At 44.5% G+C, this 22613-nt stretch overlaps 1 protein-coding gene across 3 annotated transcripts in view; it reads left to right on the top strand.

Annotated features, from left to right (window-relative positions):
- Kcnk2 (potassium two pore domain channel subfamily K member 2) overlaps nt 1-22613 on the top strand; it is a 151983-nt gene that overhangs the window by 105265 nt on the left and 24105 nt on the right. For all 3 annotated transcript variants that reach the window (XM_051148120.1, XM_051148121.1, XM_051148122.1), the window contains 3 exons: nt 1224-1384; nt 4474-4660; nt 17402-17541. In XM_051148120.1, coding sequence (XP_051004077.1) covers nt 1224-1384; nt 4474-4660; nt 17402-17541 — 488 coding nt within the window. The remainder of the gene's footprint in view (nt 1-1223; nt 1385-4473; nt 4661-17401; nt 17542-22613) is intronic.

The following is a 22613-nucleotide window of genomic DNA, read 5'->3' as shown; positions in this document are numbered from 1 at the left end:
CCATGTTCTCATTAATGGATCCACACAATTACCAAAAAAAATTTTTACAGATTACCAAGAAGTAGCCACAATCTTTGACTATCATCATGAAACAGCAACAGAACTAGTCCCAACATACCATCCATTTACATTTTTGAGTAAGGGTAACTTTGAGCAAAAGCTCCATCAATCCCTGCCTCATGGAGGAGGCAGAAAGGATTGCCTATCACAGATGTTCTCTTAGTTGGGGGTTTCCATTGCTGCGATGAAACACAGCCAAAAAGCAAGCTGAAGAGGAGAGGGCTCCCTCAGCCTGTGCTTCCAGATCATAGTCCACCACTGGAGGAAGTCGGGACAGGAACTCAAGCAGGACCGGAACCTGGAGGCAGGGATTGATGCAGAGGCCTTGGAGGGTGCTGCTTACTGGCTTGTTCCGAGTGGCTTGCTTGGCCTGATCTCTTATAGAACCCAGGACCACCAGCCCAGGGATGGCACCACCCACAGTGGGCTGGGATGTCCCCCATTGATCACTAGATGAGAAAATGCTTTACAGCTGGATCTCACAGAGACATTTTCTCAACTGAGATTCCTTCCTCTCTGAAGACTCCAGCTTGTGTCAAGTTGACACATAAAACCAGCCAGTACAAATGTGTTCCCTCTGCTTCTGGGCTGTGGATAATTCATCCTAAACAGGTATAGGCAATACGTGAGGGGTTAAGAAGCCAATGATGTGGAATTGCCTGGACTGTGACCAGTAAATAGCTTTGAACCTTAAAAATCTTCAGAACTTCAAATTTTAGCATCTATATTTTTGGAATGTAATTGGGTAAAAAGACATAAATTGCGGCACAACTTTACTCTTTAGATAATTTGAGTATATTTGCATATTCTTAATGTATCTTCCTGAACACATTATAAATGGTAATGAAAGTTTTGTAAGTCAGTAGCAATTACCAGTCCCTGGGAGACAGACGTAGATTGCTGAAAATATTGACTCAGTTGGATGCATTAATACATCATTTTTCATCATCTGATCAAAGTTTCATCTAAATAGTAGCTGCATGCTGTATTTTATTGGAATAATTGCTGCTTAAAATAGAACTATTTTTACGGCTGTAATTCCCCAGTTGAAATGAACAGTCTGTGTCTTGCGATAGCTGGTATCTCTGGTTGAACTCAGAATGGAGCATTTCAAACTAAGACTCATTTGAGAACAACTGCATTTTTCCATTTTTATTTTTCAGGATTTGGAAACATCTCGCCACGAACTGAGGGTGGAAAGATATTCTGTATCATCTATGCCTTGCTGGGAATTCCCCTCTTTGGCTTTCTGTTGGCTGGAGTTGGCGATCAGCTTGGAACCATATTTGGAAAAGGAATTGCCAAAGTGGAAGATACATTTATTGTGAGTACCACAAACTTCTTACTACGTCTGTTTGCTGGTTTTTGTTTAATATATTACCTATTCTACCCCTTAGATGAGGTAGAAATTTAGTTATCATTTACATAACAATTTCTATGCCTCACAGCATGCCACTCACTGCAGTTGACTTATTTGCATATCTGACTGAAAGAAACTAAAAATTATGTCAAGAAAACAGAATTATAACCTCCCTGGGTTCCACTGGAAGTTGTATGGTATCTTGATTATATTCTCTCTCTCTCTCTCTCTCTCTCTCTCTCTCTCTCTCTCTCTCTCTCTCTCTGTCTCTCTCTCTCTCTCTGTCTCTCTCTCTCTCTCTCTCTCTCTCTCTCTCTCTGTCTCTCTCTCTGTCTCTCTCTCTCTCTGTGTGTGTGTGTGTGTGTTGTGTAGAAGTCAGAGGGTAATCTTGGGTCTTGTTCCTCAAGTACCATTCAATTTCTTTTTTGATGCAAGGTCTCTAAATGGTCCAGAATTCCCTCTGGCTGATTGTCTAGTCAGCATCTCAGGACATGTTTGCCTCTGCCTCCCCAGCACTGGGGTTACGAGCACGTGCCACCACTGGCTTTGGTGTGTGGCTTCTGTGGATTAGATGCGAGTCCATTCCATCTTGATTCCATTGGGTTGCTTTCTTATGTGGTCCATTAGGGCAGGTAGTAATAATAAATTGCAGACAGAAAACACTGCCATGGTAGAACCCAAACAGAACTTATCTACAAAATCTATCAGTTCCAAAAGAAACCAAGATGGCAAACACAAGGTATTTAGCATCATGTTATAGTTAGGAGATGTGTGGGTAAAATTAGGGTGCCAGTATGGAAGCTCTGGGGTGGTGATGGTAGTAGACATGCCTTCAACCCCAGCACTAAGGGAGGCAGAGGCAGGGTTTGAGGCCAGCCTAGTTTACAGAGCAGGACAGGCAGGGCTACACAGACAAACCCCTTGCCTACAAATAATGCTGTCATTGAATGAATGTTAAGTGAAAAATAAAATTTTGTGATTGTAAATTTGTATTCTTAAAGGAAATCATGGAGGGATAAAATGTTTGCATTTGCACATGGGGTTAAGAATCTTCTCTCACCGGCACTGCAAAGCATTGCCTTTATCACCCAGTCATCTATTTCCATTTCATATAAGCTACAACGAAACATGTATTCATGACTCCACCAGCAAAATACAACCCTCGACTCACCATTTCAATTTTAGCATTAGCCAGCTTTTGAACACTTTTACTACTGGAGTGGCTGAGACACAGTTATTCCAAAATAGGACTTTTTGTTTCCTTCCACATGTTAGACTAGTTATTTTTACTCATCAGGAAGGCAGATTCATTGCATGGACTTGGTAATGATAAATTGTTCATTCTTACATTCAGCCAACTTTTGACTGCCTGCCCCATCCTACAGTGTTGTCACACCATGTACCTGCCAATCATTCACAAACCTTCACGCCTCCACGGTGGTACCATTCTCTTTGCTATGATGCTTGATGCCAAGCACTTTAGAACAACTTTCAAGATACTGCTTTACTCAAGTCTCTCACAGGAGATGAAGATGGTGGATGAGAGAGCTCCCTGTGGTTGCATCCATTCCATGATTTTATACATGTTTGTCTAGAAAGATCCTCCCCTATCATTAAAAACACATGGCAACTATGCCAGTGGGGCCTCAGGTGACACACACCTGCAATCCCAGCTCTCTGGAGGCTGAGCTGTGAGCTCCAGGCCAGGTGGGATTTCACCACAGGGACAGCTTGCTCTGAACACTAACAGGAAGTGTGTAACAGCATCCTCTAGGACTCTGTGTTTGATTGTTAGCATTTTGTTCCCTGAGATCTGGCTGCCACTCCCGACACTCCCGACGAGCAAGTTCTCACATACACCTGTCCTTGTGTAAACATTGTTCTACCTAATTTAAAGTTGATTGGTCAATCAAAAAGGCCTACGCCTGGGCAGGGCAGAAGTGAGGGTGGGCTAAGGTTCTTGGGATTTGGGGAGAGAAGGATCTTGGGGCGGAGAAGAGAGAGAACAGAATCCTCATAGGATAGGGAAAGAACCATGTGGGCCGGGGAGGAGCTCTGATGTTCCGCATGGAGAGAAGGGACCCGGATGAACAGCATAAGCAAGAATTTGGGCATTATAACTGGGAGATAGCCCAGACTAGAATGACTAAAGCAGATGACATGGGATGGGGGCTGGCAGATGATGGTCGGTAGTTTAGGGGGTTAATATCTGTACAGCCCCAGGTAAAATAAGGCTTATTCTAAAATACAACAGGTGTCCGTGTCTTTTATTGATTATGATAGTGGGTTAGATAATACTGCCATGACAATTATAGGCTAATTTTATAATAAACATTATTAGCCATAATTTTTTTATATTTTCAATAACAAAAGTGACTAATCTCAAATAGGAGCTGGAGACAATCACCATTCCATATAATACATTATAGGGATTCCTTACTGAAGAACCAGTTTAAAAAAACAACAACAGCAGCAACCAAAGCTAAGCAGGTGCCGCGGTGACAGGTGTGGCCAAGGTTGTGAAGTTGTGCCCCTGCCTATAGCCCCACAGGTACCTGGCTCACCTTGGACTCAAGTGCAGGCTTCACTGTATCATATCCTGCTCACTGAGGGGATGTCATTGTCCACCTTTCACAGCTGTGCATGTGTAGTGCTTGCCCAGGGTTCTCAGTTGTCGCACAGTTCTCGGTGTGCCTGGCCAACTGTCACCTGTGTACCCACAGCAGAGACAAATTGCATTAAATGGTTCGGGTGGGTAAACAGTGATGCCTCTCTGAAGCACACTCTCCAAGCAAATGAGCAAAGGTACTATAATTCTGGAAAAGTGTGTTACCGGTAGCAAAGCTATGCACATGTAAAGTAGCGTTGTTTGTTGACATTGTTTTTTTCTGAATTATTTGTATTATACTCAATCCTAATGAGTAAAGACAGCTGAAAATGAAGGGCAGAAGGGCAGGAAGCCATGTACTCACATGACAGCACTGTGTAGCTTGGTCCCATGGGCACGTCAATAACCTCTCTCCTCCTCACCCCTGACACCTCTGCCTTTGCAGAAATGGAATGTGAGTCAGACCAAGATACGCATCATCTCCACCATCATCTTCATCCTGTTTGGCTGTGTCCTCTTTGTGGCCCTCCCTGCAGTCATATTCAAGCACATAGAAGGCTGGAGCGCCCTGGACGCCATCTATTTTGTGGTTATCACTCTGACAACCATTGGATTTGGTGACTACGTGGCAGGTAAGATTTGTCTGGGCTGCGGCTGCGCTCCTAGCCCGAGTCTATTAGTTAAGGCTCACTTGAGTGTATAACGGGATTCAAGGCTATATGAGATGACTGGGCTGCTATGTGGAGGTCTCACAGCTAGGTGACTTTAAACAGAAGGGTAGAATTCCTTGTCTCTTGCTAGGCATTGTGGGAAGCTGTCTGGATCCAGTGATCCTTGCTTCTCAGCAGATGCATTCCCACCTCAGTCTTGCCAGTAAGTGGCAGCCCCTTGCATGTGTTTCTAGGTCCAAGCTGTCGTCTTCCTCTTAGGACTCAGCCATTGAGTTGAGGACCCCTGCTGTCCCCCTATGAGCTCATCTGTGGCATGTGGGGGTGGCAGGTGGGGCTTCAACATGTCTTCGTGGAGGACACGCACCAGGCCCTAACAGTGACAGTGATAGATATAGAGCATTAAGCTGAGCTCATTTACCCTTTATTTTGTGAAGTAGGTATGAGTGGCCTATTTACAGACGTTTGCATTCCTAGGTTAATTCTGTAAACCGAATACCTACCTCTTATTTTTTGGCCTAAGAGCTAGTTCAAGTCCTCTTCATCCCTTTTTCTTTCTTTTGCCCAAGTTTGTAAAACTTTGCCAATCTTAGGTACTGATTTTATTCTTGGCCAGTGAAGATCCTCTTTTGCCCATGACACTGAAGGTTTAATTCTCAGTACAGGGCAGTAGCTCCAACCCCAGCTAAAGTGGGTCACGTGGTGTCTATGTGGTTCACGTTACTTGATTTGTCCTTTTCTATGTACAGTGACTGATGTTTGTCTCATTGCTGTTTATCAATTCAGATCTTACTCTCCTCGGTGGTATTGTTCCTGCTCCACTCTTTCTGTTTATGTGTGTGTTCGTGTGTGTTCGTGTGTGTGTTCGCGCGCGTGCGCGTACATACGTATGTGCGGATGCAGATGTGTGTGCACCTGTGCAGGCCAGATCTTCCTGGTTGCTGTATTGCTTGAGACAGAACCACCTACAGAACCTGCAGTTCCTAGATCCGGCTAGAACAGCAAGGCTCTGGGTCCTCCTGTGTCTGCTTTGCCAGCTCTGAGGTTACAGGGTCATGCTGGCTATGGAGTCATGCTAGCTACGGAATCATGCTGGCATGCTTAGCGGTGTTGCATGGATGCTGGGAATCTGCCTCATACCTACATGCTCTTACTAATTGACCTTCCAGCACCAGTCTTAAATATTGCTAGTAAAAATAAATGTGTGGGTGACTCTTCATGGATCATTTTAATGAGTTACCCTAAATTCAAACTATTAATTAATTAACTCCATCTTGAAGTAACAGCTAATACAATAGACATACTATATTGCTATGCAGATAGCAAAATGTTATTAAATTCTCAGAGTAAGCTCATCAGACTGATTTTAAAATTTTAAATTCTTACATGTTTTTAACTATGATTAGTGTGTGTGTGTGTGTGTGTGTGTGTGTGTATGTGTGTGTGTAAACACAATCTATGGAGGGCAGAATACAACTTGTGGAAGTTAGCTCTCCATGGGCTCTGGGATTGAATGCAGGCCTCCAGACTTGTGTGACAGGTACCTTTACCCACCAAGCCATCTTCCCAGTCTGACCTCAGCATCTTATTTAAATACTTTCAGAGAAAAGACTCTATTACTCTGTTCAGAAAAAAAATATAAAGCATGGCTGGAGTTCCTTGGCTTGTGTTGGCATTAAGGTTGAAGGTGTCAAAGCCTCATGGTAAGGAATGTGCCGTGTCCTTGAATAAGTGGGTGGCTCTCAAGAGTAAGGCTTTCCCTTTGCTCAGAATCGCCATGCACAGGTCGCTGAGGCAGGTGAAGGAGCTGGGAGGGAGGGTGCAGCGGTGTAATGGGCATCTTTTAGTTTGACAATTACCCAAATGAGGTGAGGGCCTCCAGACACGGTAGCTCCATGTAAGCAGGCAGACTTCTATCTTAAATGCCCATTTGCCTACTTACCCTTGAAGTTGTGTATAGTCAGGGTAAACAGAACCGAGAAGTGTGTTTTTATGGGGGACGTGCGGTAGCATGATACATATATGTATATGGTTTATTAGCCTTACCTGGCTACATAAATTCAATTCTAAAATCTTAGTAAACCAACATTAGGTGATGTCTTATATTCAGGCCAACAGTGAGACATGTCGTGGATATCTTAAACAACCCACAGCCAGTGTCAGTTTGACTTGAGGCATTCATGGCCTGAAACTCTTTCAAAATACAAAGCTTATTAAGCGAAGAAAAATGTGGGTGCAATCTTAAAATAATAGTTTATGTGACTGCTACCCACATTGTCTTAGAGGGGGTAAGGCCCCAAATATTTTATTTTATGGTTTTAGAAAACACATTTTAAAAACCTTGTTTGAAATTCACCTGGAGAAGTCAACACTCTTAAACTGAAGAGATCCTGTGAGTCTGTCTGTGGCTGTTGTCCCCTGGCTGAGGAAGGGTACTCCGTGGGAACATCCTACAGGTCCCAGTGGGACCTCTGAGTCACGGCCATGTCATAGAAGGATAAGGTGACAAGAATGAATCTTCTGGAGCTGTACAGGTGGCTCAGTGGTTGAGTCCTTAATACTCTCCTAGAGAGCCCGAGTTGTCTTTCTAGCACTCACACGGTGGCTCCCCACTGCCCGTGAGTCCAACCTCAGGGGGTCTGGTGTCCTCTTCTGGCCTCTGTCGGCACCTGGACACAGGTGCACACAAGCTCACATAGACATAAGTAAAATAGATATTTTAAAAGGATTGGCACTTTGTGCAGTCAGTAATGGGGAAAACAGATTTTCTTGTCATTAGCATTTTGTTATCTTGAACCCCCCTCACCAGGGGCATTTCTTTCACCCTATTTTTATTTTGTAAGGGAAGTTTTTTAAAAGATGGAAATCTACCTTGATAATTACTTGCTAATTACTGGGAGCTAGAAAGAGGGCTCAGTGGTTAAGTGCTTGCACGGCGGTGCACAACTGTCTGCAGCTCCAGTTCCGCCAGATTATCACCCTCTTCTGACCTCTTTGGGCACTGCTCTCAGGTGGTGCACAGACCTGCAAACACTTATACACAGGACATAAATAAATAAATAAATAAATAAATAAATAAATAAATAAATGCCCTTTCCCAAAAAATGACAAATGCTGAGGGGGAGAAGAGAAAAGTCGGTAAGCTCTGATGATCCTTCTGCCTCCTGGGTTTATGTCTGCGTTTGTGATGTCACAGATCTGTGTTCCTAGGGCTGCGAGCTTTACGTGTCAGGTCCTCACCCCCAGGAAGCAGTATAGACAGATGTGGAGAAGGCAAGGCGGGCAACACATGTTCTTTGTAAGAATCTTCAGAAAACAGAAACTGGGTTTATCTTTCAATCTTCTTGTGAAGGGATTGCCACGTGTAAATGAGCAGAGAACACCAGCAGCCATTGCTCCTGGGGGCCCTATGACCACAGCCAGCTGCTGAGCCAGGGCAGGGCTCCTTCTGAAGACACTGGGTACCTGCTCTGTAGAACTTTCCCTCTGGCTGTTCTGATCGATAACACAAGAGGCAGCACCCTACCCTAAGCCTTGAGATATTCTCTACTGATCTTACTTTTACATTGCTGTTTCTGCTGCAGAGGCTGGCTAGTTACCTTGGTGATTGACATCTGATCCTTTCATCCTGTCCTCTTGCCCTGGCTCAGTGTCCTGGGGCTGAGAAGCAGAGGCAGGGCTGGGGTTTGGCTTTGCATTATACCAATATTTAGAGGAGTATGTGCAACGACTCTCTGCCCAGAGGGAAAAGCGAGAAGGAGAGGACCTAGCCAGTGCAGTTTACACAGTTTAGACTACTGCTTGTAGTCAGAGCCAGGGCTAGGGCGGGGGAGTGGGGGGGAGTTAAAATGAGTGGCACAGTCACATCTGGGAACTAGTGTTGACTAGTCCTCATCTCTGTCCTTTGATTTTTCATTTCTTTAAATACCTAGAAGGACTTGTTCAGTCACACTCGCCTGATAGCCTGAGGACTGCACCAGCCTTTCTTAAAATCTAGTCCTGATCACATGGGGACATGTAAAAAAAAGAAGAAAAAAGAAGTCTTCTTATTTGGCCTTGCTTCCACAACTGATCTTCATGGTCCATGAATGTGCAAGGGAAAATAACATAGAAGCATTGAATGATGATTCTTGAGGACTAGAGAAAAGCCTCACTAGCAAGCTTAACATAACTTAAAATGCCTTTTCAAAGCTGATGCCTTGTCAGTCAGAGGAAGGACATGTAACCCCCGAAATATACTTGTTAGCAAAATCCTTTTAAAATGCTTCCTTTCCCAAATTAGCCTAGATTGCCTTAGAAGAGACAGAGATGAGGGAGAGCCTGGTGCCAATGATGTTTCGACAAAGTGGTGTCCTCACAGACCCTACACTTTTAAGAAAACCCAAACATTTCTGTCCCTAACCTTAAGCACTGTGGGTAGCCACCATGGCCAGCACCATGAAGACACGCGCTCCATGGTAGTTCTTCAGTTATGAGTGCTACTGCTCACGCAGACAGAGACTACGGTATTAGGTTCCAAGCACCCATGGAGTAGCTCCAGAGAATTCAGTGCCCTCTTCTGGCCTTCTTGGAGACTGTACAAAACTCACATTCTCTCTCTCTCCTCTCCTCTCTCTCTCTCTCTCTCTCTCTCTCTCTCTCTCTCTCTCTCTCTCTCTCTCTCTCTTTCTCTCTCTGTGTCACACACACACACACACACACACACACACACACACACACGTAATTTAAAAATACAGAAAGATATTTCATAGATATGAGATGTTTAGGCTTGTGAATGTGCCTTAAGGAGTTTCATCATTGGAAGTGTGTTCTTTTGAATGCTGGGAGCTTACTCACCCCACAGGAGGCAGAGCACCTCCCTGGCTGGTCACACTTCATGCGAGGTGCTTTACATACTTCCGCACAATGGAACACAGCAAGGCCTCCCCAGCTAAGGCTCTTCTTCCTCTAGCACCTTACCTCTACTACATTTTAAAAGTAAATTTTCAAAGTTCTACTGTTATTTGCTGTTGCATTTCTGGCTTGGGGAAAGGCGTATTTGTATGTCTCCTAATAACTTTTCCTAGAAATTATATTTTATAAGTCATCTTGGGAAGTGCAGCTTTTCATAAGCAAACGATTTCCTTCCTGTATAACCCCAAATGTGACTCTCGCAGTGAGTGCTCACTTAATCCGAGGGAATTTCATTGCAAAAACATCTCAATCTCTCTTTAAAAGCCATGGCAATGTTTGTGGTGTTCAGAACAATTGTTGGTAAAAGTCCTCTAGGATACAGTGCCTGGTACAAAGGTTTGTGCAGTTATCTCTGAGGCCAGTGACCAAATTTTCTGCCATTAAGCTGATTGCTGAGAAAGATGTTGTGAGAGACCCAATAGGTACCAAAGAAAGTGCTTGATGAGGATGAAGGACTGTTGAACAGTCACCCTTCATCACAAGGGCAGCTTGGGGAAAAAACAACACCACACTACTCAGAAAGGACAAAGTTGTGTGACTGCTTGGGAGATATGCTATAGTCGTGTGTGTGCGTGTGTGCTCTGTGTGTGTGTGCTGTGTGCAAGATTTATGAATATGGCCGTGTGTGCCACTGTGTAAGTCAAAGGACAGCTTCTGAGAATCCGTTCTCTCCTTCCCCCATTTGCGGCAGGCCACTCGTCCTCCTCTCTGCATAGCTAAGGCCAGGCTGCCATAAGCTTTGCAGAAAACCTCTTGTCTGCATCTTCCATCTCGCTGTAGGAGTGCTGGGATGCAGATGCATCTGCCTGTTGCCTAGGTTCCAGGCATCTGAACTCACAGCGAGCTGTTTAACGCACTGAGCCACCTCCCTGGCTCTCTGCGTTGTGATCACCACTCATTCGTTAGTTCATAGCCATTTGCTCTGATGTTTCGTGAGCACATTGCTTATGAGACCCTGTGCTCGGCACTCAACAAGAACAGTAGCTGTGGTTCCTGGATGGAGTGTGTGAGGTCGAGGAGCAGCTGCCGCGCAAGACGCATGTTCTGTGGAACAGGAGAAATCTGCTTGTGCCTTTCAGGCAGTGAGGAGAGAGCTGACTGCTCTGCGCGTGATTAACCAGCAGAACTGAAGTGAGGGTCTGTGGGCAGGCCGAGAAATGAGTCTGCAGGGGTCGGCAGGTGTCTAGAAAGATTGTAGAAACATAGGGGAGATGGCAAGCGAGGGAGTGGTGATGAGTGACAGCTGTGACGGCTGTGACGGCTGTGACGGAGCTGGTGCTGAATGGGGGGACTCCAAACTGCTCTCCATGGAGACGGGAGGTCATTTCCAGGAAAACTGATGGTTTAACCTCTGCACATTGCAGACTTCTACCCCTGCAAAGATGGGTGTGGATCTTCCTTTCTCTACACTCAGGAGGACCCTGTTCTTCTAACAGCAGGTTTTATACGAAGACACAAGTGGAAATGGGCCTGGTTTCTAAATCCGAATGCTGATATCTAAAATCCAAAAATATAACTTCAAATGCTAGGCAGATCTAATTGCCTCCATTTAAAAATAATTTTAAATTTTAAATTTCCTTTTTGTGTGTGTGTATGGAAGTTTTACCTGTATGTATATCTATATACTACATGCATGCCCGCTATCCTCAGAAGCCAGAAGAGGGCATTGGGTCCCCTGGTATTGGAGCCACAGATGGTTGTGAGATGTTATGTGGGTGCTGGGTATTGCACCCTGGTCCTCTGGAAGAGCCATGAGTACTCTTAACTGCTGAGCCATCTTTCCAGCCCTCCAATTACTATCTTCCTTAGCTTTATGTTTGCCCGTCTCAGTGGTGTGAGTTTGTTTCAAATAGGTGAGTTATTGTTGAAGACCGAAGTCACCAGATTGGCCATGCCACTGTAAGAATGTTTTTCTGTTTCTTGCGCAATTTCATTCACAAAAGAAAAAATACACGAAGCGGAGATGATGCCCCATCACAGTCATAATAAAGCATCATTGATAAAATTATAGCCAAACATCAAGGTCATTATTTGATGGTGATACTGAAATGCTCACAGGGGAGTGGTGGCCTGTTTCTGTGGTTTGAGTGAGTACCCACAACAGGTTACCCGTGCTGCGACCGCCAGGAGGTAGGCCTTCATAGGATGCCTTCTCATCACAGGCAAGTGCAGGATCCCTGTTCTTAATTCTGAGATCCTTGGCCCATAGCACACCCTGTCCTCCTTGCTCCTCTGTGCTTGTCTCCAGAGGGTCAAGCCAGTGAGGCCATCTGACCCCAAACTGCAACCCAGAGCTGAGGGCTGAGTGAACTGGCTTTGGCAGCTCCATGGCTTCAGGTATTTTGTTACAGCAATGCGAAGCTGAAACACTCATTTCTTTAGAGTGACGCTGGGTCTCTGATGTATAATTTTAGGAAATATGAGGGAGGCCATGGATGTTGTAGTCAAGAGTGACGGCTCTTCACAACCAGCTTGTGTGGCCTTCATTGTTAATATTTCGTGATTCAGGAAAAAAAAAAAAAATCACAGGTCAAGAAAATTAAGGGGAGGGGAGCCGAATAGCGCCACCTTCTGGAAACTACCGGAGTCGGGATGTAAACGAAGAGGGCTTGTCATCCAATCCCTGTGAGCCCAAGAGGGATGCTTCTCTTGCCTGGCTTGATGCCTCTCACCTTAACTAAGAGTCTTCCATCCTGTGTGGGTGGAGCAGTTTTGTTGATGCCATCCTCTGAGTATTGTCCCCTCCTAATCTTACATTACCCCTTTGATGGCACTAAGGTGTTGGTGCCAATCTCCCTCCTCTCTTACCTTTCCTCCTTCTATCAGGGGATGGTACAACATGAAGGCCCTCGGGACTCTCCCTGTAGGAGTTAGTGCTGTAGGGCGTGGTTCTACAAGTCTAACAGCCTGTATCCTTGCCAGAACAGCTCCCACTACTTGCAAGAGACCCCCAAGATTTGGCTTGTTGACTGTTGGCGCTCCATCTGAGAAAGAGAGGATGGGAGGGCCATTAGATTGAGGCCACTCCCTGCAGTAGCTCTTGGCCACTTGTATGGCATTCTGCCCTAATTATACCTGGACTCATAGTCTCAGGAGGTGCTGGAGTATACAGACTGGGGACAGTTCATTGACAGGGGACCTCAGTCCATGCCACTAGCTCTCCTTGTCTAGGCTGGGGTGAGATTTTTTTTTTTTTATATTGTGGCTACTCTGGGATCTCTATGCCTTTGTAAGTAACCCTTCATTCATGGTGTGTAAGCAGGTCCAGTGAACTCATTAGTTCCCCAAAGCTAGGCCTTGGTTTGTTCTTGGCATTCTGTCCAGAGAAGGCTCCCTCAACACCAGGCTGTAGGACTTCTCTGTGGACTATGGTAATGAGATGATGGTTAGTAGGTGAGCATGTGGGTGATGGACAATCAATCCAGTGGAAGGAGCCACATGTTGGAGCATCACAAGGCTGGGCTTCCATTTGAGCTCTGCAGCTTGCTTTCTTGTGTGACTTGCTATATTCATTTTCCTTTTTCTGCTATCTCTGTTTTTAAGTCACTAGGCTTTCAGAAAGGCTGTGTGGACCTACCAGTCCCTTTTGAGTTCTGGGCAGGTTGAACTTAATGGCACTTGAATCAACTTTATCTCCGAAAAAGGAAATGGAAATAATGGAGCTTAAATCTATGCCCATCAGCCCAAATATAGGTGTCTCAACTCCCCCCAGCATCTAACTGCAGAGCTTTTGGGTGGGACGGCTCCCCCAGCACCATCTGAAGTCCTTTAGGGTGACAATTCCCCTGGCACCATCTCCAGTCCTCTGCTAGTCATGGAAGCTAATCAATGGAACTAGCTCTCACTCATCTCCCCAGTGAGATTTTTGAATATTGCATAAATGAGTTGAAAAGAGCAACGTAGGGTGTCCAGAGTCAGAAAGTCCCTTCCATGCCCCCGGTGGGCTGTTCTCCAACCTCCCCCAGCCGTGACTCTTGGGGAGCAGGCAGGAAGGTTCCTCTCGGTGCTTGACATGGGGGGCGGAGGGTGGGGATTCCCAGCCACTGTGCTGAGGGAACCCACTTTGTGGAGAGAAGCATTTCGTAGCAGGGTGAACAGCACGAACCTTCCTGAGTTATATTTTTAGTAGTTTAATCTGCCAGATTGGATCAAGCTCTGGCTGTGTTCCTGATGCAAATGTCATGGGGGGGGGATAGAGAGAGAGAGAGAGAGAGAGAGAGAGAGAGAGAGAGAGAGAGAGAGAGAGAGAGAGAGAGAGAGAGAGAGAGAGATTGATTACATGTCCCAGAAGAGACTCAGAAAAGCTGATGAGGTTCCTGGTGCCGTCTGCTCCACCCTCTTTGGTATTTTTATTGCTATCTGTATGCTCTCTTACAATGAACCAGAAAGCTCCTAAAATGGAAAGAGCTTATGTCACATTTTCTCTGGCAACAAGGAGAAAATGAAGTGAAAAAACTGTTCTACCAAGTCGCTGGAGAACCCGGAAGAGCAAAGGGGGGGGGGGGGGTGGACACGGGGGGGGGGAATAAATTGTGAGAGGAGGAAAAGAAACCGGGCAGTAACAGGACAGGAACAGTCTTCTATCTAGGACAGAGAACTCACTCTGCATTCCTTGAGCCCATATGGTTTTTAGATGACATCTCTCTGGGTTTTCCAGGCTCGCCTAAAGCTCTCAATCTCCTTACCTAAGCGCCGGAAGTACTAGAGTACAGGTGCAAGCTGCCCCTCACATCACCTTACGTTCTTGATGAGAGACAGCTGGACAGATTCCTAAACAGTAGGTAGCAGTCAAGAGTTTAAAAAAAAAAAAAAAGCATTTTCAGTGGTTAAAAGGACTTGCTGTTCTTGCAGAGGTCCAGAGTTTGGTTCTCAGCACATACATCAGCTCACAGCTGCTGTTCACTCCAGGGAACCTGCCACCCCCTTCTGGCCTCAGCAGGCACCTGCACACATGTGCACATATGTGTATGCTTATACGCACATACATGCAATTGAAAAGAAAATGATTAAAATAGTTTTCTCATTTGAAAATGCACCCCTTAAATCAAGTGATTTTCATTACTATTATTGTTTGTTTGAGACAGGGTCTGTCTGTGTAAACGGTCCTGTGTAACTATGTAGACCAGACTGGCCTTGAACTTACAGAGATCTGCTTGCCTCTGCCTCCTGAGTGCTAGGGAAAAAGGCGTGCACCACCACTCCTGGCAAATCAAGTTATCTTAACATTACAGATATACTAACTTAGGGGAGACTTTTGCACCAAATGAGCTGATTAATGTGCAAACCAGCTCCTAAGTCTTAGGTTTGGGAACGTGAGCAGCACGGATAGTTGTCTGACAAGGGCCGTCTAGATGCCAGCATTTCATTTTAAGAGTCATAATTAAGAAAGTGGAAAAAAACGTTTTCCATGGATTAGAATCACTAAAACTTCTGGGTTAAACGTTTTACCCAAATATAGGCCATCTGGTGATTAAGCTAACTTCCCATATTCCACCTGTCACATCCTGTTTATAAGAAAGGCATAAAATGTCATCTCTAGCCTGTGCGCTGCCCTGAAGTCAATGTGTCTGTGGGTCTCTGTGTTAGGGAAGGCCTAACTGGATGAGGTTGCAGTTTTTGTTTCTTTTTCCTTTCTCTCTCTCTCTCTCTTTGGTGTGAAAGAGAAAGTACAGGGAAGGAAGTCCTTTTGATTTTAGTGAAATGGAAACATTAGGAAAATGAAATTTTCTGTGGGCCTACCTTAGCCGGCATCTTACAGTGTACTCTAGGATGTCCTCAGACTGTGTGTCTATTCACAGTTCACCTGCTAGAACCTCCTCTCCTCCTGTACCCTGCTCCTTTAATACTCAAAAGTCTTGTTGAGCCGCCAAAGTCTGATGTATTTGGGGAAATGTTCCATTAATATTTTATATCTGAACATAGCATACACTTGTTTCCTCCTGCTCATGGCTTAAAGTTTTGCATGTCCCTAGTGTTGATGCAGCTGGCCCTATGGTGCTTGCCCCCTGCTCTGCCCCATAATGCATTAGGCCTGCGTGTGAGAAATCTTCTGGGTGATGTCACATGTTTTTCTCTAACCATGCCTGGCCTGTCAAGTCCCAACTTAAACCGTTTGTATTGGTTTTAGTCAGTGTCCTACCCCTCATTCAGTTACTGCTCATCTTCTAAGTCAGGGACTGTGGCCATCAGAAACGATCCTGTCACCCTTGTCTCATCAGTCCCCAGTCCAGCTCCTCCATGTTTCCCTCTCCCATGCCTGCCCTCACTCAACACAGCAATTCCCCAGCTGCTCCCACATCGGAGCATGTCTTGGGGCCTCCTGACACCCTCCCCCCTCAGCCACTCAGAACCTTTTGATCAAGCACACAACCATGAATATAGGCCATCTCTATAGCCCAGTTCCTGCTGAGTTAGGATCCAGTCTTTATCATCCCACACACCCCCATTTCTCCTAGGCTCCTCGCTTAGCCTTGACCACTCTCTGGCCCCCATCCATATGCTGCCTGACCCACTCCAAGAGTCTTCTGAAGAGAGCGTACATTCTCGCAAAGGCTTGATACACATCCCTTGAAAGTCTCCTCTGGCTTCTCCCTCCCTCTGTGTTCTGCAGAACTGCATAACATCTGCCCTGGTACCTATTGCAAGCACTTGTCTATGTGAGGCTTTCTTTGCTGTGCAAATTGTGTGTGTGTGTGTGTGTGTGTGTGTGTACATGCACATGTATGTCAGAGAGCAAACTCGGGTGTCAGGTCTCAGCTTCCACCCTGTTCACTAATGCACACTCCAGGCTATGTAACTTCTGAGCATTTTCTTGTTGCTATACCCCACCTCAGGGAAGGAGCCCGGGGTTACAGAGGTGACCTGTCACATGTAGCCTTCCTATGGGTTCTGGGGATCTGAGCTCCAGGACAAGCACTTCATACACCAGGCATCTCCCATCTGTGTGTGAGTTCTCAGGTTAAAGCTGCATTTCTTATGACACGGCCTTGACTACTTATTTGGATGGATAAGTTAGGGTTTCCATGTTTGGCGCTTTGTAACCTCCTCTGTTATTGTGTGCTGAACAGAAGGACATGGAAATGTGCACAGCAGGTCCCCACAGTACAGTGGTGGCAGCACGCAGATTCCACTTAAGCAAAAGCACTCTTCTGCCTATTCCTTCTGGAAACATAGGGCTTACATTGATGACATCATAGGAATTCCTCAGAGATAAAGATGGTAGCATTGCCTGTAAAGACACTGGTTCTCCACAGACAACAGCTGCCCTGCCTTGAGCTTGGTACCAGTCCATCCTTCTTATGACCCTAAAGCACTAGTAGTCATGTCCAGAGTTACCCACTTCCTGTTCAGATCCCTTGGATGGCACGGATTCTCCAGCAGCTGAGGCACCCGGTCCTCTGCGAGGTGGGGAAGTGCAGTCTCTGATTGATACTTTTTCAGTGGGAGTAGAGAGAAATTTAGTATACATGGAACAGTTGAGTTGGGAGAGACAGATGGTCATAAGTGACAAAAGAAACAGCAAACACGGACACTCATCACGACCTGGAAAGGCAAGGAAGCGCCCTTCAGAAGCACTTATTGAACTTGTCCTTGAAAGCCTGAGAGTGGTGTAAGGAAAAACAAGAAATCTGTGAAAGAAGAGCCTCCGTCAGTGGAGAAGGCGAATGGGTCTCTGTCCTGAAGCCTCGGCTCACCTGGTGAGTGTGCTGTAGATCTGCAGTCTCGGTGTCTGACTTTGCTTTTCTCATGCAGGTGGGTCGGACATTGAATATCTGGACTTCTACAAGCCTGTGGTGTGGTTCTGGATCCTGGTGGGCCTGGCTTACTTTGCGGCTGTTCTCAGCATGATAGGAGACTGGCTGCGGGTGATATCTAAGAAGACAAAGGAAGAGGTAAGGATGAGGGTGCGCGGAGGTGGCAGCGAGGAAAGGGTTGGTTTTACATCCTTTAAAAAAATACTTAGAAATTCAAACTCTTAGTATTAGCGCTAGCATAGAATTTGCTGCATGGAGCAATATAAATAAGGAGTCACAAATTTCATATGGGGTGAAGTACTTATTATTGTGCCAGCGGCTGTGTTAGACCTTAGCTTTATTGGTAATGAAAAATATGTAATTTCACATATTTGGTTAATTGTGTGTTTTTCTTTCCTATTCTTTCTTCCTTTTGTTCAGTGGCACAAAGCAGAGTCTATTTCATAACAGGAAGAAAGCAGTTGGGGCTGGAATGTACCTCCGTGGTTGAGCTCTTGCCCAGCATATGAAAAGTCCTAAATTCAGTTTCATAGGATTGGGGAAATTGGATCAGTGTATCATAGAAGGAATAATGAGCAATGTATAGAAGACTCATTTTACGTTGACAAGTTATTTCCTTTTACTTATGTCTATACAGATGTGTGCGTATTCACACTTGGATATATATATATATATACAACAAAACATACAGTAATGATCTTGAGAATTTTGATACATGACATTTTTAGAATTTTAAAATGGAACTGTTGATGCTGAAACTTTATTCCTTGGATATTCAATTTTGATTTTGTATTCATATTTCCAGAATGTCTACTGATTGGAGTTTTTTTAAATGAAGTTTTTTCTGGTGGGACTTTTCAACCTTGCTAATTGTTTAGGGGAGTCACATGCTTGTCAGCTGCCTTCCTCCAGCTATCCTGCCCATGTCACTATCTGCTGTTCATAGGCCCGAATGCACTGGTCTCAAATCTTTGGTTGTTACAAGCACACCTTCTTTAAATGTCTATCCAAAAGAAAGGGAATAAGATAAACAGTGAATTTGATTTATTTTATTTTTTTTTTACAAATTTTGTCTTTATTGTTTTCGAAACACATCAAGCCATCCAGTGTTTATTGGTACATGTGGTGCTTATGATAACAAGCAAGGATGTGCATTACCCAGTGCTACACCCTATGGCACCATATTGGCCAGTTGGGATTTCATCTGTGTCTCAGTTATATCATAAGCCAAAATATTTTTATTGTGAGAAAATCAGCAAGACATAATCTCAGTGTGTTAAGTTGGGTCAAAGTCGTCTTTTCAGTCGAACCTGAATGAATCACCTAAACCTTGGGCTTGGGGTGTATGGACAGGATTGGGGGGGGGCGTTTATTCTAACTTCACGTATACTTTTCTGAATCTTGAAATTTTCAGGCATAAGAAGTCATAGTAAAGAAACACTTTAGATAACAGGTAAAAAGAAGAAACACCTCAAGTGTTTAGATAAAAGTGCTTTAAATTGCATTGAAATATTGGAACACATGCATCCATCACACACCGTCATTGGTTAGAGCTTGAACTTTGGAAAATATTACTGTGTGGCAAACGTGTGTGTGTGTGTTGTTACATATATACATACATACATACATACATACATACATATACACACATATATATACATACGTACGTACGTACGTATTAGTACTACTGTGATCACAGACATAAGGTTTGGATGCCACTGAGGCATAACATGGGGATGGAAAATTTTAAATCTTTCTATAATTGATGAAGCTGCTGCAGAGTATGTGTTTAAGTTTGGAATCTTTGTCCTGGTGTTTTGCAATGGGACAAGCTGACGTGCACTTCCCCAGGGTAATGGCATAGCCACTACAGTTGTGTTCAGGGATATAAGAACAAAGGACAGTAGGACCACTATTTCCTCACTGCTCTGCAAGCCACTAACTCTAAGAAAAAGGTCCTGGCAGGCGTGGTCTGTGGTGAGGCCTCTCTCCCTGGTGTGCACATTGTCCCTGTCTTACTCTATCTTTACCCAGCCTTTTCTCTGTGCCCGCTGATGGAGAAAGAGGCAGGCCAGCACCTCTTCTTTTCTTGGATTTGAGCTTTGGTTCTTTCCCTCTTTCTTTCTTTTCTCCCTGCCCCCCCCCCTCCATTAATAGCTTTTGAAAAGCCCTGTCTCCAGATTCAGTTACCTGGAGGGTTTTGGCTTCTGCATTGGAATTTATGGAGACAGAATGCAGGCTATGACACTGTCTTTTCAATGAAACTTGTATTTTTTTTACTAAATGGGTTTGTTATATGTGGACAGTGAGGTCACGTGCCCATTTATAAAGGATTTCCCTGGCTCTTAGCTGAAAGTATGAACATGTTTTCATACTAATTCACCATGGAAAAGGTTAAAGGAAGAAGCTCATTTTTCCCCTTACCACAGACCTTTGGACTGCTACCCTGTGTTCTGAGTGGCATGTGCTTTCTGGAACCAGCATCTGTAGAGAGTCATGTGAGGAAGGCTGTGGCCAGAGACAGTGGAAGCCACAGCAGCTCCAGTTGAAACCATGAAAAATGAGTTTTAGTTTGAGCAGATGTATATTTTCTGATTAATGATGCAATTTAGGGAAATGCAGAAAAGGATCACAAATTCAGCAGAGAGTGTTGGGGGAAAGGAAAAGAAAACACCATGTGACTAATGTGGGCATCAGGAACCAAGTGTGTAACAAGTAAATGCTTAACTGTCACAATGAGAAGACAATAGATTGTTTAAAATTTGAAATAGCTTGGTGAAGGGTATGACCACAGCAAAGCCAAAATATGGGCTCAGAGCCTTGCGACTCACACCTCCCCCAGCTAGAATGAGCAGATTGAGTTCAACAAGTCCCAGCATTATATTGATATTTTGAAATATGGCTGAGCCATCTTGGTAAACTATGAACATATATAGATAACTTTATACGAAGGCTTATGTCATTTAAAATGTTAAACCATATGCTGTTTCCATTGGAGAGTTGGTTTAATGGAATTAAGAGGTTTGGAAGTAAAGAAAACTGTTGTTTTCCCTAGCATCCCGAAGTGAGCATGTTGGTGCAGCAAACCCATCTGAAGTGCTTGAGGAGGAAGCAACTGGCTGTAAAATGTGACAGTGATTCAGAAGCACTGTGTAGAACTGTGCTTGCTCTGCGTTTCTCAAGGAAGGCAGTGACAAGCTCAAATATTTTTTTTTTCTTGGAGACACATGCATGTCTGAAAATTGTTTGCTTTTCTGTTGTTGTTGTTGTTGTTATTTTTAAAGTTCCAATAGAAGGTGGATAGCGTTTTACAGTAAGCATTAGGAGGAGCCACTTAGCTTCTCTATAAGCCCTGTACCCTCTTGTATGAGGACATGCTTCCATTAGAGAAACGAGGAGGGTCTCACTATGGGGTGTAATGTAGTATTACTGATACCCAAAGCAGGTGGAATAAAAGTAAGATGTGCTCACAACACCCAGAGAAGGAACCAAGCAGGGAAGAATGAGCCCCAACCCAGATATTGCTTAGTCACTTACTGTTTACATCCTAGTGTCAGAGCTGTGACTTCTGTGTGGCCCTGAGTTTCAGTCCCTATGTGGTAGGCAACAGTGGTGTCCCCGTATGGAAGACAGTTCTGTCAGGTCTTGCAGAAGAGGGCCACTGTGAATGGATGGCCTAGCAAACAATTTTATAAATACCATTTCCTTAATCTCTAAAAAATACCATCTGAGTTTGAGACCCTTCCCACACTTTGATGAGCTATTTAAGGAAATAACCAAATTCTGGGGCCTCTAGTGCTCTAGACCCATGCAAGACTGTGACCTGGCCCCAGGACCATGAGGTGTCCCTAGAGGGAGAAATGGCTTTCCTCTGGACACATAGTGGCATTATTGATCTCTGTATTTTGCTCAGAGTTGCAGGGACCCTTTCCATGAAATAACTTAGGGGCTCTTTGTGAGGTTCAAAAATAGACAACTAAAGAAGAGATCTGGTTTGAGACTGGGGAGTTGTGCAAAACAGAAACTTATCAGCATCTCCTGTGTAAGAAGTGATTTCTAACACATGAGACCTAATGTCCCATTTTACCGCAGCTTTGGCTCTATCCTAAAATCCTCAAGGGTCACTGAAGGATTCTTGGGAGGTGGAATGAATGTTTTAACAAGATAAAAGTGAGTTTGAAGAGGCAGATGAGAGCTCAGCTGGGAAGGATCGGCCCAGGAACATGGGATGACGAGTCTTTCATGGTAGTGAGGCAGAGATGAAAGCATTTATTCCAAAAAATACCTGGTGTCTGTGGACAGAAGGAAAAAGACTTCGGTTATCTCTTAGTTTGAATGCTGAAAAGAAAAAACCAAAACAAGTAAAAACAAAGCAGAAAATAAGGCCCATGATTCTAACTTCAGTAGGGGGGCCTACCGTGGGAAAGAACACAAGAAACTAAGAAATATTGAACAGATGAGAAAGACCAGGTCATTTCATTTTGATATACAGTATTGGTCAATAACTCATGTGCTTAATTTAACTGAACTTCTTAACTCTAAGCCAGCCTGAATTAAATGTTTTCCTTTCTAAGAGTTGCCATGGTCTTCATATCTGTTGACAGCAATAGAACCCTAAGACGCTCACTGTGTTATGAAAATCCCATGGGATGATGTCTGCACAGTGAGTGGCACCCAAGTAGCAGCCACCCCATAAGGGCTAATTTAATTAGTCCAAGGAGCTAATTTAAGTATAAGAGACTACATGCCTCAATAGATGGGAGAAACAGTGGGGGATCATTTGGGGATAGTGACTATATGACAATGGCGGTTTTTAAGTGTAGATAAATGTCTCCATTAATATTTGTACAGGAAGCCAACCACAGAAATAAAGTGGAACTGGGGCAAGAACCTCACTGCTAGAGCTGGAGCTGAAGGTGGAGGCCCATGTAGCTAGACTAATCCCATGGCGGCAGATTCTGTTGAAGAGGCAAGGGGTTGAAGTTTTTGAGGGTATTAAAATGATGGATTGCATTGGCTAAAGACAGTGGAGAAGAAAATGAATCATGGGAAAGCTAACGTCACGGAAAGGTTAATGAAGTAGCTCATGTCCCTATGGGGTGGCTACCACTTGGGTGCCACTCACTGTGCAAGCAATATTCCACATGGTTTCCAGAGCTTAGTGTCTTAGTTATGGCTCTTATTTACTGCGAGGAGACACCATTGGCCAT

The sequence above is a fragment of the Acomys russatus genome, chromosome 6, assembly GCF_903995435.1.
Source record: "Acomys russatus chromosome 6, mAcoRus1.1, whole genome shotgun sequence".
In the NCBI taxonomy this organism is placed as follows: Eukaryota; Metazoa; Chordata; class Mammalia; order Rodentia; family Muridae; genus Acomys; species Acomys russatus.
Note: the sequence above shows the minus strand (reverse complement) of the source record. Positions and strands in the feature narration are given on the sequence as shown.